The sequence below is a fragment of the Gavialis gangeticus genome, unplaced genomic scaffold, assembly GCF_001723915.1.
Source record: "Gavialis gangeticus isolate Ggan-Ray unplaced genomic scaffold, GavGan_comp1, whole genome shotgun sequence".
Classification (NCBI taxonomy): domain Eukaryota; kingdom Metazoa; phylum Chordata; order Crocodylia; family Gavialidae; genus Gavialis; species Gavialis gangeticus.
The window spans coordinates 33,247,401-33,265,406 of NW_017728996.1; the positions used below are offsets into that span (position 1 = coordinate 33,247,401).

Below are 18,006 nucleotides of genomic sequence, written 5' to 3' on the forward strand. Positions count from 1 at the left end.
AACTACTTCACAGTTAGGGCGGCTAGGAGCTGGAACCAACTTCCAAGGGAAGTGGTGCTGGCCCCTACCCTGGGGGTCTTTAAGAAGAGGCTGGATGCCTACCTGGCTGGACTCATTTGAGTCCCGTTTCTTGTTTTGGGGTTTTGTTGTTCTTCCGCCCTGGCGGGGGTTCGGGCTAGAAGATCTACTAGGTCCCTTCCGACCCTAAATCTATGAAACTATGAAACTATACCTGCCTGCATTAAATTGTACAGGTAGGCATACCTTTCTGCTGCAGCTGCTTCTTAGTTCAGTTCTGATGTGGCTCCTGAAAAGAGGTTTGTGGGACAGATCTAACTGTCCCACTCATGGGCTGTATTGGTTAAAGATACTTCCGTACCTGTCTGCTTGAACCCACCTTTAGCTTAACTCATATGTTGGATCTTCCAGCCTGTCTCCTACTCCGACTTTTACAGACCTGGCTCCTAACTATTCTTCATTTCAATTTGAATGTACTCCATTTTGCTGCCTGAGATTTAATGGGGAACCCTGAGAAGAGAGTTTCCTTGTTCTCAGTGCCAGTACCAGATGATGTAGTGGAAACTGGGAGGAACAGTTCCATGGAGAGTTTTAGCCCTCCATTGCATTAGCTGGAGCATGTTCAATACAGATTGAATCTTCTGAGAATTTAGCTGTCAAACTCTAACAAATCTTTGAGCCTAAGTAAATCACAATCCTGCTTTTGTACTACAGTATCCAGCACAATGCTGCATATTTGCTCAAGATGGAGGTAGTTTGCTTCCTCTTTGCAGATGTTCCAGCCCCCGGCCCCAAGCCTCATGAACTACCCCATCTGGGCAGCAGCCCCAGCCCTGCCAAACTTCCTCCCTTCCTCGTTGTGGGGGCTTCCATCCCCCCACCCTCCAGACTTACCTGTAGGGAGCTGTTCTCTAGACTACCTGGCTGCCATGTTCGTGTGTGAGTGTGCACAGGCACATGGTGTCCTCTGCCTGACCATCCTCCTCCTACTCCCCCCAGTCTGGAACTCTGCCAGTCTACAAGGGTAAACCTGGTGTTTCCTGCATTTTTTTCCTCTAGAGGAGAAAATCCAGGTTTTCATCCTTAAAAAGAGAAAATCTGGGTTTACCACGTTTTTTCGTGGCAAATGGAGAACACAGATCTCTACTAATCACAGTAATTCATGTTTTGTCCTGTTAAAGAATACATGGTCCATACAGTCTGCTTCCCATCTGTGTGTCTCATCTCAGATACAAGTGGTAGGATCTGTGGCTTATATCCAGATGTTCCCATGAGAGCCTTTACTCCACTTTGATTTCTAGGCCTTCCAGGAGCAGCAGTTAGAAGCCCGTTCTTAAGGCTGTAATCACAGATGCATTACTGGTCTAATTTACAGTCATTCTTTAACTCTTTACCCCATTTGATGATCCTGTTGTGCAGTTGTTATTCCTGGTGCCCCAGGGTTTACCTCTTCTCCCTCTTTCTGAGGTTCTGTCTGTTTGAAATCCCATGAACTCAGCTTCCTTTGGAGGAGGAGGTGGGGTAGAGACGCACCTTCCAGAATTCTGCTGACTTCACACTAATACGCCTAACTACCTCTCTCTTAGTGTCATCCTAGCATTGCCCAAGTTGGTAAACCAAGCCCAAGAGAAAACCTTTATCAAGGAATGTCATTCCTTGCCTGTGCAAGCCCTGAAATGCAATACAGTGAAAACTCAATAAAGAAAAAAAGCCTCATAATAATAGCTCACTTGTATTAAGCTGCTGAGGGTTCTCCATATTTATTTCAAGTTATAAATCTAGAAGTATTCTGGGCAGTTCTTGCTATGGTGTGCCTGCTGTGATTCCTGCAGGAGTTTTCAAACATTTTACATTGGGGACCGCAGTTTGTTACAGGGTGTCTTAAGGAGACTTTCCCCTTCTTAACTATAAATGTATGACCCCATGCTTCCTGTGACAACCAGAACAATTACTTCTAAAAGAAATACCAGGACTTAAGGAAATATTAGACGGATTGCTGTTGTCTTTTAATATGTTTTAACACCTGGAAACAGAAACAATACCACATGAAAAGTAGCTCTGTGCAGTCCAGCAGCTGCTGCTTGTCTAAGGAGCACAGTGAGAAAATCTCTGTTGGTTTATAAATCTTCTATCTGTATGTGATTCTGACTGCATTGCTTACAGGTGATGAAGCATAAATAAATTATACAGGTCATTCAGACAAGTTCTGGTAAAATATTTTGTACAGCACTATCACAGTTTATTTTTCCCCAATGCCTTTAGAAAAATTCTATTTAAAAATGTCAAATGTTTAAAGTGTGTATGTGTGTAACTAGAAGGAAAGGAGAAACAGCATTTTGGTTTTTGTTTCTTTCTTCTTCTTCTCCTCTGTTCCTTCACTTGTAAAATCATGTTCCCTTATATATAAATAGAAGAGCTGTATAGGCTTTAGATAGAGCAATGCCTGTTTTAAACTGTTTTAGAAATGACCCAAAGTAACTTTTTTACTGCGAATAATCTGATCGGAAGAGCCAATACTGTATGCTGTCACTGGCTCAAATGTGTCCCGTTTAAAGAGGTGATATCCAATGGCATGGTCTGTTTGACTATATATAGATTTGTTGAATATCTGGTAAATTACAATTTAAATTTGCTGCTAATAGAGACTGAATATTTTCTGCTTAGATCAATATAACATGGTCTCTTTTGGAAAATTAGTTTTAGATGGTGACTGTTTTAAGGCCTGCTCAGAGATGTTTAAGCAGATCATCAGGGACTTAAGTGTCAGGGAAGGCACTTGAATTAGTGAACAAGAGTACAGCCACGCTGTTTACTATGGGGCTGTTGTACAGCAGGGGCGGGCAATTATTTCAGGCGGAGGGCTGCTTACCCAGTTCTGGCAAGCTGTTGAGGGCCACATGGGTAGCCCCACCCCTTGACAGGTGCCCTGCCCCCTGTTCACTGTCTTGGGACCAGTGTCTCAGGGCCAGCACCAGTGGGGCCCAGAGAGGAACGCAGGCTGGCAGGGGTCTGTGGAGGCAGGCTGGGATGCACCAGCAGGAAGAGTGGGGAGCTGGCCCAGCTCCATAGAGCCCCTGCTGGACAGGACCCTGTACTTGTGCCACCGTACTCTGGGCACCACTGGCACTGGCCCTGGGACACCGGTGTGGGCCCCGTGCTCCTGCTGGCTCCTGCACCTACTCGCTCCCAGTGCTCCCCCACCTTGTGTACAGGTGGGGGGGCAGTGTACAGCCCCGACTCCCTGTTTGCTGGCAGGGAGGGAGCTAGTGCTGAGTGTGGGGAAAAGTGGCCCCTCCCCCACCCCATGGCCAGTGCTCTCTGCCGCAGCCACTTGCACCCCGCACGGGGCTGTTCTGAGCAGGCACAGGCAGCCCCATGTGGGCTGCGAGCAGCTGCAGCATGGGTCGGAGGAGGGGCCGCTTTTCCCTGCGGTCAGCACCAGCTTGTAACCCTCCCCCACTGTCAGCATGGGCTCCATGCTGGCTCTAGGCTTGCCCATTGGAGCTGCACTGCAGCAGCAGCAGCAGCAGCAGCTGCTTGGTGCAGAGGAAAGTGGCTCCCCCCGCTTGCCACACCAGGCAGTGTTTGCCACCACCAACTCTGTGCTGCCCAGCGCACAAGCTTCAGGTGGGCAACAGCAGCAAACACTGCCCCGCACGGCAGGTCCCTCTATTGGTCCTCTTAGGGTTTTTCCTGTAGGCCTTTAACCAGACAGGTGGCCCTCCTCTCCCTCTTGAAGTGCGGCGCCCAAAACTGGACACAGTACTCCAGCTGCGGCCTGACCAATGCTGCATAGAGGGGAAGTATCACATCCTTAGACCCGTTTGCCATGCACCTACTTATACAGGAAATAGTATAGTTAGCTTTTCTTATTACTTCATCACATTGGTGACTCTTGTTCATTTTGGAGTCTGCTATGTCTCCAAGATCCCTTTCCGTGGTTGTGCTACTGAGAATGCTACCTCCCAGGCTGTAGGTGTGTTGATGATTCTTCTTCCCTAGGTGCAACACACAGTACTTATCTTTGTTAAACTGCATCCATTCTGTTCCACCCACTTCCCTAGCCTGTCCAAATCCGCCTGGATTTGCTTCCTGCCCTCTAGTTTTTTTACCTCATCCTATAGTTTGGTGGTGTTTGCAGACTTGGACAGAGTGCTTTCTACTCCCTCATCCAAGTCACTAATGAAGCTATTGAACAGCACCGGTCCCAGGACAGAGCCTTGTGGGATTCCACTACCTGCATTTCTCCAGGTAGAAACCGACCCATCCACCACCATTCTCTAGGTGTGTCCCAAAAGCCAATTTTCCTCTCACCAGACTGTCATAATTTACATTGCAACTGTTTAGTTTATTTATAAGAATTGGGTGTGACAGTGTGTCACTGTTTGAATTCTAGTAATTTGGTTAGAAACCTGAAAGCATGAACATGACTTTTTCCTACAGACCAGATCAGATTTTGGTAGCAAATGACAGTAAAGAAGGCAATTATTTAGTGTCTGATGTAATGTACAGCTGAACTCTTAATGTCAATAGTAGTAGCAGTTATATTACTGTTGTATGTAAAGGCCCCAGTCTGGATAGTGTATCGGTGCATTAGACAGTATACAGACATAAGGTCTGTGGAGGCCTGTCTTGAAGACTTCTCAACCTAAATACATAAGACAGACATAGGGTTGGAGAAAAGAAAGGGTTTGGTTTTTTTTTCTGTTTTACAGATGAGGGATAGAGATGTAGAAAACTAAAGTGACTTGTCTCCAAGTTGCATGGGTCATACAAGGCAAAATTAGGAATTTGAAGTCTGATCTCTTGACTCCCATTCAGTGCCTTAACTACAGAAATAATCCACTCTACTAGTTTAACATTAAAATTGTTCTGGTAGAACTCCTTTACCGGCCCTTGAATATTCTGACCCAAGGAAATGGGTGAAGAAACAAATCAGTTTATTAAAAATGTTATTTAACATTAAATAGAACTTCCCTGGAGATTATTTTTGTGAAATTGGTTTAATTGATTTGGTAGAAAGATAACTTTCCAGAAATTACTCGGGAAATAGTTTAGCTCAGGGGTGCTCAACCTCTGGCCTATAAGCCAAATTAAGCCTGAGGAGCTATGGCTTCTGACCTGTGGGTCTCCCCATGGATTAGGAAATTTTGGCAATAGGAGAACAGTGGCAATTAATAGTTCCACCCACCCGTCCCTCCTGGCTGCCAAATTCCTAAGTCCCATGTGGCAGGTTTGGGGCCAGGCCACATCTCCTTGCCCCACATGGGCAGATTGGAGCCAGGGCATGCCCCCTTCTCCCCTTCCCCAGCCTGACTGGGGCCAGGCCAGGTTCTGTCCCCCCCCCACCATCCCCGTGTGGCTGGATGGGGATCAGGCTGTCCCTTAACCTCCTCCACGCATCCATATTGGGCCCACAGGTGTGATCCCACCTGTGGATGAACCAAGTACTGCCCATCTGGCTTGTGGGACAAAAATGTTGAGCACCGCTGATTTGACTGGTCAGTCTGCATATTATATTCCCTGTTGCAGTTTCCCCCTGGAATAATTTAGACAAGCATATTCTTGCTCATGTATTTTCCCATTGAGTACTTAATAGTTATTCATAGTTGGTCATGGTTAATCTGTTAGGCTTTTAGAGTAGTGCAGGGACATAGCTTGGCAATTGGGGCACAGGGGCAGTGGTAACTTCCAGTTGCTATATGATCACATGGCTGCCAGCAGTATCCCCTTTTTTTGTATCCTCCCTAAATCAGTGCCTGGGGCAGTTGCCATGTTTGCCCCCCCTAGTTTCACCACTGTAGGTTTTTATCTGTAGGTCTGATTTCCTGGAAGTTTTTGTGATAAATAGTTTTATAGTAGGTATGAACGTTCAATTATTAATCAGATTTTAAAACTGATAGTTAAAAGTTTGCAAACAATTCATGCTACCCAAGCCTTGCTGTTGTTATCAAGGCTAAGACGCTCTTGGTGTGTTAGCAAGACTTCAGGAATTATTGATTGGGAAGCTGCTTGCAGTTTCTGATGCCTGTCACAGGAAAACTGTGCCGAGTTAAGATGGAGCATATGATGAGATAAGGGCTAGGTTGGAAAAGTGATTACTACTAGGGACCTGCTAATCACTGACCTCTGCAGGGATCCTCTGGTTTATCACTAATCTCACTTGCACTTGGCATTTTCCTATGCTGATGCTTCATCATTCATAGCTGAGTGAGTAATTTGGCATGGAATGAACAGGAGGAGGGTGCAGCAAGTCCAGCAGCTGCGCTTGTTGGCACTGGATAGTTAAACATCTTCAGTGTAGCCAGCAGCATGCTTGGCACAAATGTTAGCCAATAACACTTAAACAAATTGTTGCAAAGAAAATAGGAAGGCATTCATATAATGTGCTTTCTTCAAACTGTGCTTCATTGGATTTTTTTTTCACTAGTTTCCTATAAGCTTGGGCAGAAATGTGACTGGGCAAGGCTTAGGAAAACTGTACTTTAGACCATGTGTAATATTTTGTGTGGCCTTAAAAAATTTAGTCAGCATGTAGATATGAAACAAATGAAGGTACTAGGCAACAGTTGTGAAATTCTTAATTGAGGAACAAGGACTAAGCATGAGTTAAAGGTGAAGAACTGATCTTCCAGGTGGTGAGCAATCTTTTTATATTCAATTATATAACACACCATCTCTAGAAGACAAATATTAAGGGCAGAGCTATCTTCATGTCTTAATCAAAATGCAGGTTACATTAGCAGGCTAAGCAAGTATTGATTTTATTCTGTTGGGGGGTCCCCATAAAAATATTATGAATAGAAACAGAGGAGCTCTATTAGAAACAGCTAAGAAGGCATGTCATTAACTTTGATAGTCAGGTATTTTATTTCCATCTTTGTTTTAATATAGAAATAAATTATTTAGTGTTATAGAACACTAACTAAATCTACTGCCAAACACTTTTCTTTTACCATTGTTTGTGTGTATGTGTGTGAGAGAGCTGTTCCAGTTTTTACAGTTTACTTAATGGGGTGGCAACTGGACAGTAATGTAGAAAAAAATATTGGAATATAATTTCTAACATTAAACTATCTGGACCAACTTGACTTGCAATAGTAATTCTTTTCTTTTTAGAAATGTTTCAAAACATAAGGATGTGGAAGCTATTTTAAAGTACCTAAAATTTTGTAATTAAAGAGGTTTTTTTCCCCAACTTGCACCAAAAAGGTTGATTTATCTATATATAGATTGACAACTAGGTAACTGTTTTCAGTAAAGCTCTTGGATTTATGGGCATCTGTTTATGTAAAATATTTCCAAATAGAGTTGATCCCATGATATGAAATGTATAAATTCAAGATGAAAAACATAAAATGCCAGTTCTTTAAAAATATCCGGGGTTGTCTCTGAAATATATCTTATGTCTAATTTAGATTGAGATTAGTGTTGACATGTTAAAAATATTATGAGCAGTGAAAGGATGATTAGGAATGTAAAAACATGTCTCAGAACTCACTGAAAGAATTTTCTTTGCACGGGTAGAGTAGTCACACTTTGTCTCTGACAGATAAATAGAGCAGCTGCCAGCTGTGGTCACTATACTATTCATATCAAGTGATAAACATTGCTTTGCCTAAAAAATGTTGGCACTTCCCACACTGCCAGCCAAATAAATACTCGGGGAATATATAAAATGATCTATAGGCTACAAAAGGGTTAATTCCACCAAAATTAAAGTAATTTGCTCTACCATTAAGATCTGTCATCCTCTCGTATGCTAAGCATTGTTTTGAGTCTATGGGAAAGCAATATCATAGACCGTTCTCTTTAGTAATGCACAACTAGGCTAATTTTGTGATTTTCTTTTTAAATTTGTCTTTCACTTTGCATCCTGTTGCCTTTAATTCTGTTCTGTGTTAAATATTCATGGGTAGCATAAAGTTATTGTTTTAGTATTTAGGTACTTGCACAATGTTTGAGGGCTAAGTTAAGGTATAATCATATCACGTTTGGGCTAAGTAAACAATTAAAAGAAAAAGCGCTTTCATTATTTACTGAAACCTCATTAGTGCCAGAATTAGTCCAATGTGTTGCTATTTGTTTGCTAAATTATGAAATGCCCCAAGTTTTATTTCTCTAGTGAGATTTATTTTTCTTAGCCTGGCTTCTACCTATCAAAGCTCTCTAGTTTTCATACTTAGTTAATGAATGTATTTTTGTAGAAGTTTCATTATGAAACCAGATTAAACTCTTTTAATTTGACATTTTCTTAACAAATGTAAAATTTGTCCCAAATTATTGAATGGTTCAAATAATTTACAAGTAATTCTAGACAGATTTATGGTCTAAATGCAAAACCAGCCACAGCCTATACTTCTCAAATGGGGTATAGCCCCTCTAAGTGCAGAGGTTGTTAGGAGGCATTCTCCAGGCAAGGCATATGATGGAAAGAGGTGGAGACTGGTAAACGAACAAGAATAAGGTTGAGGTATGATCCTATTGGACATTCCTGCATGGAGGAACCTAGCAAGAGGTTGCCACCTTTTTTTTCCTCTCCCTCCCACTGATGGCTGGACCAGGATTTTTTTCTCTTAATTACTTTTCTCTTGTCTTGAATGACTTTAGTGATAAAGCAGGACCTGAAGAAAAAGAAGTTGAAGTATGACTTGACTTTATTTTCCTGACTGGTGTCTCTTCCTAGCAACTTACAATAAAGTTCTTGCAAACCTGAATAAATGAAAACCAGAAGGCAATAGGGACTTTGTCATTTGAATAAATGACAGCTGTATAAAATACAGGAGATGACACTAGACTTGACTTTTAAGAGACGTTTATTCCAGGGAGGGTGACAAATGGGGCCAGTAGAGATCATGTACAGGTTGGTCCGAGGATCTGGGCCTCGAGGACGAGGCCTGGGTCATGGCCTGCAAGGCCTGCCCACACACTGTAGGCAAAAAAACAAAAACACAAAGAACAAAAGAAGTGTTTACATATATGCATGTATACACCAGAAATGACACCAGAAAAAGAGAAGGGAAGGAGGCAAAAGGTTATAAAATGACAACGTGATTCATAATGTTGCATATAATGCATATAACTGCTATGTTTTAAGGTTAAGAACAAAGTAGTATTGGAAAAGTGTTAATATGTGGACAGCTGACTGAAAGAAGTTAGTTTTGCAAGAGGATTACTAGCTAGAGCACAGAAGGGGAGGCTTAAAGGAAATGTGGGACACAGAGGAAGTAAAAACAATATAGGAAGATAAGTAGATGGACAAAGAAAGAAATGGGAAACAACTAAAAAGAAGACCAAAACTAGGGGGGAGGAGGGTAATCTTCAGAGGAAAAACTATATTCCGGAGCTGTATTCAGACTGAATGAAAAATAAGAAAGAAAACACAAGTGACACAGTTGTCAGGTTTTGGGGTTTATTTTTTGTTTTGTTTGTTTTTTTTTCCTTTTATAATTTTAAAGCCAGACAGTTCCAAAGTACCCAAATGGTTGTGGTGGATGCCTAGCAATTCCTGCTCTGGTTAAAATACTAAAGAACTTTCCATCATAACCCTTCTTTCACAAACTCCTGGCAACTTTTAAAGTTGTATAAGCCTTGGGTCTTGACTCTTTTAAAATCTTGTCCCTGGCAGAGCAGTCAAACCACCTGCTGCTGAACTGAGCTGGTGGCAGGAGGTTTTTTTTTTTGCTGTTTAGTTTAGGGTTTTTTTTACTTCTGGTGCTTACTTTCTCCTAGGCTCCAGAGTCCGGAATTAGTGACATTCGGGGTATGCTGCAAGAAATGTGTGTTTCGTGAGATAGATAATAGAAAAGTAGTTGAGACCTTTTAAAGGTGACTCTTTCAGTGGCCCTGTTTTATACATGTGCTTACTTTGATTGTCTCTTCCCCTTTTTCAACTCAGTACAATATCTACATGCTTTTTAAATGGCCGTTCTGTCCCCCTTAACAAGACATGTGTTTCTTAACCTGAATGGGACAATGAAAATATTAGCATCAAGCACCATAGACAACTTCTTGAAATTAAGAATACATCAGTGTAGTTAACGCAGGTTAACTTCCCAAGGTGCCATACAGATTAAAAAAAAAAATAACAGCAAAAATAATTAATGATTATCCAAGCAGCAAGCACTAGCCAGTGCACTAAAGGAGGTGGGCGTCCTGCTGAGAAGGCAGTATGTAATCATATAGTCAGGCAATATCATATCACACAAAAAAGGCTACAAATGAAGGTTGCATAAACCAGCATTATTGCTGGCATTTCTGATCTTTTGAACTCTTGGCTTTGCAACTTAAGCAAATGTTGGGGGATGGGTGTTAATATGTAATTGTAATTTATATTTTATATTGAACATGTTCCTTCATTTTCTTCTGATTCCTGACAGTATCATAGTACTTTTTTCAGGGTACTCCTTATGCCATTTTGATAAGAAATTTTTAAAATACACATTTGTGTAATGAGCCTTTAGGAATTAGGAATTTCCCTTCTAGTGCTGAAATGACTTTGTGTTTCTGGTGATGGAATTTGTCTGTGTGTTGGTACTCCATAAATCACGCTTTCAAATGGTAATGCAGAATTGAATCAATTGCATTTCAGAAAATGTATTTTTAAATTATTACATTATGCGGTGAATTAATTTGATTCCATGTTTTGTGCCTTTTGGCTGACCCTTTTTCTTCATGGTGATTTTTTTTTTCTTTTTTCTTATAGTAATGGGAATTACATGTGTACTTGAAGAAAACTGTTTTTATTGAGATACATAACCTATATATTCACTTTAATTCTTCTAAAGCAGTGGTCTCCAACCTTTTTATGGTGAAGATCACTTTTTGGAATTAAAGGTCACCCCAGGATCCATCACTCCTTCCCCGCCCTACCCCCTGCCCTGCGCCTCACACCCCCTTGGACTGCAGTGTGTCCCAGACCTAGCCGGGCTAGAGCCCAGTCCCACTTCTGTGTCCCAGCTGCACTGAGCCATGCCTGCCCAGCAGCCAGAAGAACATGGTGTTGGGTCCCAGCCCAGCCAGGTCTGGAAGTCTCTGCGGTCCAGTGGCACGTTGGGGTTAGAGGGCTTCTGCCACTGGGCATAGCCCAGTAGAGGTCCCAGGGGCCCATACCACACCACCTCTGCTCTGGGCAAGGTGGCTGCTGCTGTTGGCTGCCCGCCGTGCCCCAAGCACAGGTGAGGGGCATGGGCCCCCAGAGCCTCTGCCAGGCTGCACCCAGCAGCAGGAACTTCTCTCCCCACACACACCTGGATGACCAGATCTTCCCAGACTTTGGTGCACTGGGGCCACCCCCACATGTGTCCCCGCTGCTGAGCTGGGCCACACCCACACGTGGCCAGCTGCCGCGGAACTTGAGGTGCAGCGGCAGCAGCCTATGGCACCTCCACTCCCACAGAGATGGAGAGGGAGTCCATTGCGCCCCTAGAGGAGCCCCCCAGGCTCCAATCCTCCCACCACTCATCTGGGCTGGGGCCCGACTTACTGTCCCCTGCTCCTGGCTGGGCTGCATGGTCAGCTGCTCATTGCAGGACCTCAATCTAGCCCCCATCCCTTCTGTCCCACACAGATTGACCTGCTTATGCTTGGTGTGCATATGCGCACATACCCAGCTGTCCCCCCTGCCCAGGATCTACCAAAAGAGGCTCCAATATCTACCTGTAGATCAGGATCCCTGGGTTGGTGACCACTGTTCTAAAGCAAAAGTTTATGGCTCATGAACCAGATCTGGCCTGTGGAGCTGGGAAGTTTCAGGGGCGGGGGAATTTTCTGAGTCATGGCAGGATAGCAGCAGCTGCAGCATGGTCCTAATGCCAGCTTGCCTCTGAAGCAAGTTGTGTCATTCCAGCCCACCTCCAGGAAAGGTTGCTGACTGCTGTCCTAGGGTATTATCAGATGTGTTTAGATCTGTTTGTATCAGAATATAGGATGCAAATATTTTAAAGTGTTGAAATAAATCTTCTGTGATCTAATTAGATCACCCACAGTGGTTACTAAAATATTCATTTAATGCTGATTTTAGACCAGTCCTAAGAAAATATAATTTGGTACATTGCTCATTCACTTATTAGTATATGCAAATATTATATTTGCACTTTAAAGCGTGTTGAAAACTTATGGGACAAATTCTTGAATTTCCCAGATCCTGCCACGGTCACCAAAGATGCCTTGACTTTCTGGGTTGTTGCACTTCTAAAATATAGGTCTTATGTGAACTTGTCTTAAGTTTGTGTTTTCATATTGACAGTAGTGATTATTATAAAAATGCATTGTTTTGTAGTATTTGCCATTTGTATGTAGCCGTGATCACCAGAGAATCTTGTTGATCCACATGGCTTATAAACAGGGTGTCAGCTACTCCAGAGGACCTTGTATCGGTATGTTATGTCAAGTGTTTAAATCTCAGTGGATGCATGAGTAATCTCTGGCATCTGAGAGACACTGTGTTGTAGGCCATAACTGTTTGTTAAGGGTATGAATTGGTTGTGGTATGTTAGAACCTGAGATTGTCAACCTTTCATAGTTCCATAGTTGTTAGGGTCAGAAGGGACCTCAATAGATCATCAAGTCCAACCCCTGCCCTGGGCAGGAAAGAGTGCTGGGGTCATGTGATCCCAGCCAGGTGCTTGTCCAGTTTCCTCTTAAAGACCCCCAAAGCAGGTGAGAGCACCACCTCTCTTGAGAACCCATTTCAGATTCTGGCCACCCTTATCATACAGAATTTCTTCCTGCTGTACAGCCTAAGTCTGCTTTCTGTCAGTTTGTGGCCACTGTTCCTGGTTTTACCAGGGGTGTCCTGGTAAACAGAGCATTTCCTATTTCTTGTTGCCGCCCCCCCCCACATCCCCGATCAATTTGTAAATGGCATCAAGATCCCCTCCCAGCTTTCTCTTGCAGAGGCTGAAGAGATCCAGGTCCCTGAGTCTCTCTTTATAGGGACTTACTTGCAGGCCCCTAACCATACCAGTGGCCTTCCTCTGGCCCCTCTCAATGTTATCCTCATGCCCAGAACTGGACACAGTACTCCAGCTGTGGCCTAACCAATGCCACATAGAGGGGAAGTATCACCTCCCTGGACCTGTTTGTGATGCACCAGCTAATGCATGATAGTGTGGTTAGCTTTACTGATTACTTCATCATATTGATGGCTCATATTAATCTTGGAGTCAGCTATGACTTTGAGATCCCTTTCTTCCATTGCTGCTGAGAAGGTCATCCCCTAACCTATAGGTATGTTAGTGATTCCTTCTCCCTAGATGCAGCACTTTGCACTTGTCTTTGTTGAACTGCATTCTATTCTTTTCTGCCCATTTTTCCAACCTGTGCAGGTCCACCTGAATCCCTTCCCCCTAGTGTGTTTACTTTATCTCATAATTTCATGTCATCCGTGAATTTGGACGAAGTGCTCTCCACGCCCTCATCCAAGTCGCTGATGAAGACTTTGAATAGCACAAGTCCAAGGACTGAGCCTTGGGGGACCCCGCTGCCCACATCTTTCCAGGTCAATACTGACCCATCCACCACCACTCTCACTTCCTACATGGATCATAGTCTTACTAAATATTTTCTCCATTTCTGTTGGGGTATTCCTCAGAGTATTGGTGTCTAAACAGCATCTGGAACAATAAGCTTTTGATTTCCACTCTTTATATAACTACAGTATTACCCCACCAGACCATAGCAGCCAATATTTGCTGAAATTAATGCATCTTGGAAACATCATTCATCATCAGTACTGGTGATTATGGTCTTCGTGTGAAATTCTTTATAGGCTCAAAAGCAGGAGTTGGCAACTCTTGGCCTCCAGAGCCATTTGGTCTGGCTTGGAGTTGGGGACTTTACCTGCAGCAGTGGCAACAGCAACCAGATCTTAATATTGGTCTCCTTCGACCTGAACTGGGTCATTCCAGTCCCCTGCTAGAAAAACTTTTCTAATATCTCCTCAAAGGCATCCTCTTGAACACTGTCCTACAGCAGTACAGTCTGTTTTAAGCATTTATAAAAGCTCTGGCTTTTCGAGAACAGGTTTGTCATGAATTTGCTCCAAATTTTTATCATACTAAGGAACTGCATAGTTTCTGATGCATTTTAAAGGTGATATCATTTCAGCTTTGACTTTTAGATCTCTTCTAAGTATCGGTGAATTTGTTTTTCTACAGTAGTATGGGATTCTGTGGGTCTGTGGTACTTTTTAAAGTGACACTGTTAGATATGTGAAATAATCACCTTAATTGTGTCAAGCAATGTATTTGTTACATAAGCCAGAGAGATGATCATTTTTTTTGGCCTGTGTAATTTACTCTTGCACGAATATTTGTTTTAAAGCCTGCCTGGAATATTGCATACTTTAGTCTAAGTTGTTTATCATTTGGTGTAAGATTCTCATTTTCTGGAAAGAAAATGCTGAGTCTGGTTAATGTGAGCAGCATGATTCATGCTACTTCAAATAATTTTGCATGCTAGGTATTTTAGTTGCCTGGTGCCTGATAGTTGTTAGAGGCAAATTGCTTCAGCAGAAAAATGTTAACTTTTTTCCTTCTCTTTTGCTGTAACACTGCCATTTTACAAGCAAATTGTAGCTGCATATTTGTTGTAACCAATATGATAATAGCCTGGTAGAGATGGTTTTCCAAAGGAGCTGGGTCTTTTTCCATATTTTAAATAGTTATTGACAATTTGTATAATCATGAGATTTTTGCTTAGTAGGCAAAAATTGAGCCAGTGAAAGGTTTGGCATTTAAAACAGCGATAGATCTAAAACTATGGCTCTTTATTACATTTTATCTTGTATATCACAGATCTGTTAACTAATGCTCAAGATTTTGTGCTACTAAGAGAGAATTACTTAGGTTGTATGCATCCTTTCTAAATCCAGCAACAATATTGCAGTTACTTCAGATGCTTAAAAATAATATAGATATGGAATTTGGATATTTGTATTTATTGTAAGATATTACAACATGCATCTTTTTCAGTGATTACTGAGTCAGCACGCCTACATTTTCAAACCCTTCAACTATTCTAAGGTTTTAATAAATAAGTGGTCCTGGTATCTTATGATTTATGAGCAGATCAGGTGGTTTGTCACACTAGAAGAAGGTGTGTAGTTGCTGTTTTCCTTTTTATATTAAGGAAGAAGGCAAGACAGAGTGACATCTTAAAGACTATCTTGTTCCAAAAGGCATAAGTTTTTTCAGGGGTCACCTTACTCTGCCTTGCCTTCTGATTAACTTCAGGCTAACTACCTCTCTTTCTGTATTAAGTGACTATCTGATTAGTGATATTGTTTGACAGATTTTTTAATTCTTTTCCATGGGGAGACAAGGCCTAGGAGGTTCCTTCCAAATTGTTATGTCAAGCATCAAAGACACAAGGTTTAGCTGAACCATATTTTATCTTTGTCTCCATCACTTATCTTCTCACTTTATCTTCCACATCACATCTCCCTCATTTCCACTCTGTGGATATAAATAAAAGGAGAATTGTAAGTAGGGAGGGAAGGGGGAGGATCACAGGCAAATTGGAGCCCTGGAAGCCCCTTTAGCACCTTAGCAACCCTTTGTATCACTGAAAGGGAAGCAGTTGTGGTAACAGGTAGTCCTGGAACATTGTTCTAATTATTAGTCAGTCTCTCTAGCACAGGGATGGGCAAAATGCAGCCCAGGGGCCAGATGTGGCCTGCCAGGCCATTCTATCTGGCTTGCGGAGCCCCTAAAAATTTTAGAAAATTAATATTTATCTACCCCTGGCTGCCTATCATGTGGCCCTCGATAGCATGGCAAAACTCAGTAAGCGGCCTTCCACCCAAAATAATTGCCCGCCCCTGCTCTAGCAGTTACTGAAGGCAGTTTGGAGTCCTATAGTACCTTGTTACTACTCATGCCCTCAGACTCTAACTCCCAACATCAGAGAGCTCCTTTCCTATATGGTAAGCATACCCTAGTGTATGTTGCCTGCAGATACAGCCATGCAAGAATATAGCCAAGTGGGAAACCTGGTATATTAGTTGAGCTTTTTTGTATGACTAGATTTGCTACCTAGATAAAGGTTTTAAGGAAGGAGTGTCCAGCACTTACTGTTTAAGTGATGGCATAAAAATTATTATTTTTCTGCCAAATTTTAATTTTAACAGCATAACTAAGTATTGGCCATGTTATAGTTCTAAGGAGAAACTGCCCTAAATAGTTCTAAACTTCTGTTTCATGGAGAACTAAACTGAATTGCATTGAACCATCAAGTGCTGGCTTTCTATATGCTTTGCTGCCTTACATTTTTCTGTTCCCATTTCACCAGGTCTTTACCAATAACTGAAGGGTCTATTTAAAGCAAATTCCATAATATTTGTCACTTAAATTGTCTGTTGGAATAGTTAATGTTTGTTGTAGAAAAGTTATGTAAATTGACTAAATCAGTAACCTGTTACACTGGGTTACAGGACGTCAGTGAAAGTACATGTTCTGCTGTATGCACTCACTGTCCTTTACTTGATTTGTGTTTTGGCATTTCTTTCAAGTGTTTATATAGTCTTAAGGCCCCACTGATTCTTCTCGCCAAATGATTGATTAAATGAGAAGTCCTAAACCAGCCTTTATTCAGCCTGGCAAACCTTACAGACCTAGAACTTGCTGTGAGCTATTTAGTTTTAATTTTGATAGTTTTGATAAACTTGAATGTGTTTGTATAAGCATGTACGTGCCCTCCATGTTCTCAGCAGCTGAATGTACACTTCACTTTGTCAACAGGTAGCAGTGATTACATTCTTCAGAATTACTTTTTCATGATTGTTCTTCATTTTCCCATTCTTTCCTTCTTCATTTGCTGTTGTGTTGTACCTTATTACTAGCTGGGGAAACAGAGTAGAAATCCTCTTCTGAGATTGATTTCTCTAAAACTTGGCCAGCAGGGGGCAAAATCATCACATTAACACTAATCCAAATGTCTTCTCTTCAGTTCATGATTCTGGCAGCTTAAGTAATATGTTTGTGCATTACCTTTTATATGCAATTTCTTGCATGCTGTAACCGATATGCTTAGTCTTTCTGATGCCTGTCTTAAGAAATGGTACCAGCAGCATTAGAGATATTCATTGTATTTTAACAGGTTGATAAATGTAAAGTACACAACGGTATTCCTCATTCTGTTACAGTATATTGTTAGATTTAAGAGTTCTATTTAATCATATAAAAATGTATGTAACAAACTTATTTCTATCCTTGCAATTTAATTTCTGTTGATAAATCAAAGTTTTCAATGTGATGTTGACTGACTTGATTTTTTTAATATAAGCATTTAAACACTTAACTGTGAAAGGTGTTTAACCAATTCAAAATGAGTTTATCTCAAAAACTTTGTCTTTTGTTTTATAGGGAAAACTTCAGATAGAGGTCCATTTCCACTCTATGGGAGAGACCCAGGACTACCAGGTTGTCAAGTAAGTATGGTGGTTATTGCAAAGAAGTCAAATACTCGTTATTCATAATTTTTTTCATATAATGTGAACATTTTAGGCTAATAGAAATAGTTCTTAGCTAGAGAAGATGTGGGGAAAAAAGGGGTTAAATATATCTCATTTTAATTGTAGGATGACTTATGGCCTGGTTGCATTGCCCTGGACTGGGATTTGGGAGTACTAGTGCTGTTAAACCAAGTCATATTTCTTGTTATGTGCACAAGGAGACTTCACTACTTTGTGAAAGGGAACTAGTTACAAAGTTCTGGGGACTTGAGCCCTTCCATTGAACAAAAGAAGGGGTATTGTCACTGTGAACTACGTGAGCTAGATATATGATTCACCAGTAATTCAGCAGCATGGCCCAGCCAGGTCTTAAAACAAGGGCAGACAAAATATGGCCCTCAGGCCAGATCTGGCCCACCAGGACATTGTCTGGCCCACGGGGCTCCTAAAAAATTTAGAAAATTTAATATTTATCTGCCTTTGGCTGCCTGTCAAAGATGACAAGAGACAGGGGCAGTAGGACCCAGAGGGAG

General features: G+C 41.8%; 1 protein-coding gene across 9 annotated transcripts in view; it reads left to right on the plus strand.

Moving 5' to 3' along the window:
* TCF12 (transcription factor 12) overlaps positions 1 to 18,006 on the plus strand; it is a 407,201-nt gene that overhangs the window by 285,154 nt on the left and 104,041 nt on the right. For all 9 annotated transcript variants that reach the window (XM_019504280.1, XM_019504282.1, XM_019504281.1 and 6 more), the window contains exon 6: positions 17,385 to 17,449. In XM_019504280.1, coding sequence (XP_019359825.1) covers positions 17,385 to 17,449 — 65 coding nt within the window. The remainder of the gene's footprint in view (positions 1 to 17,384; positions 17,450 to 18,006) is intronic.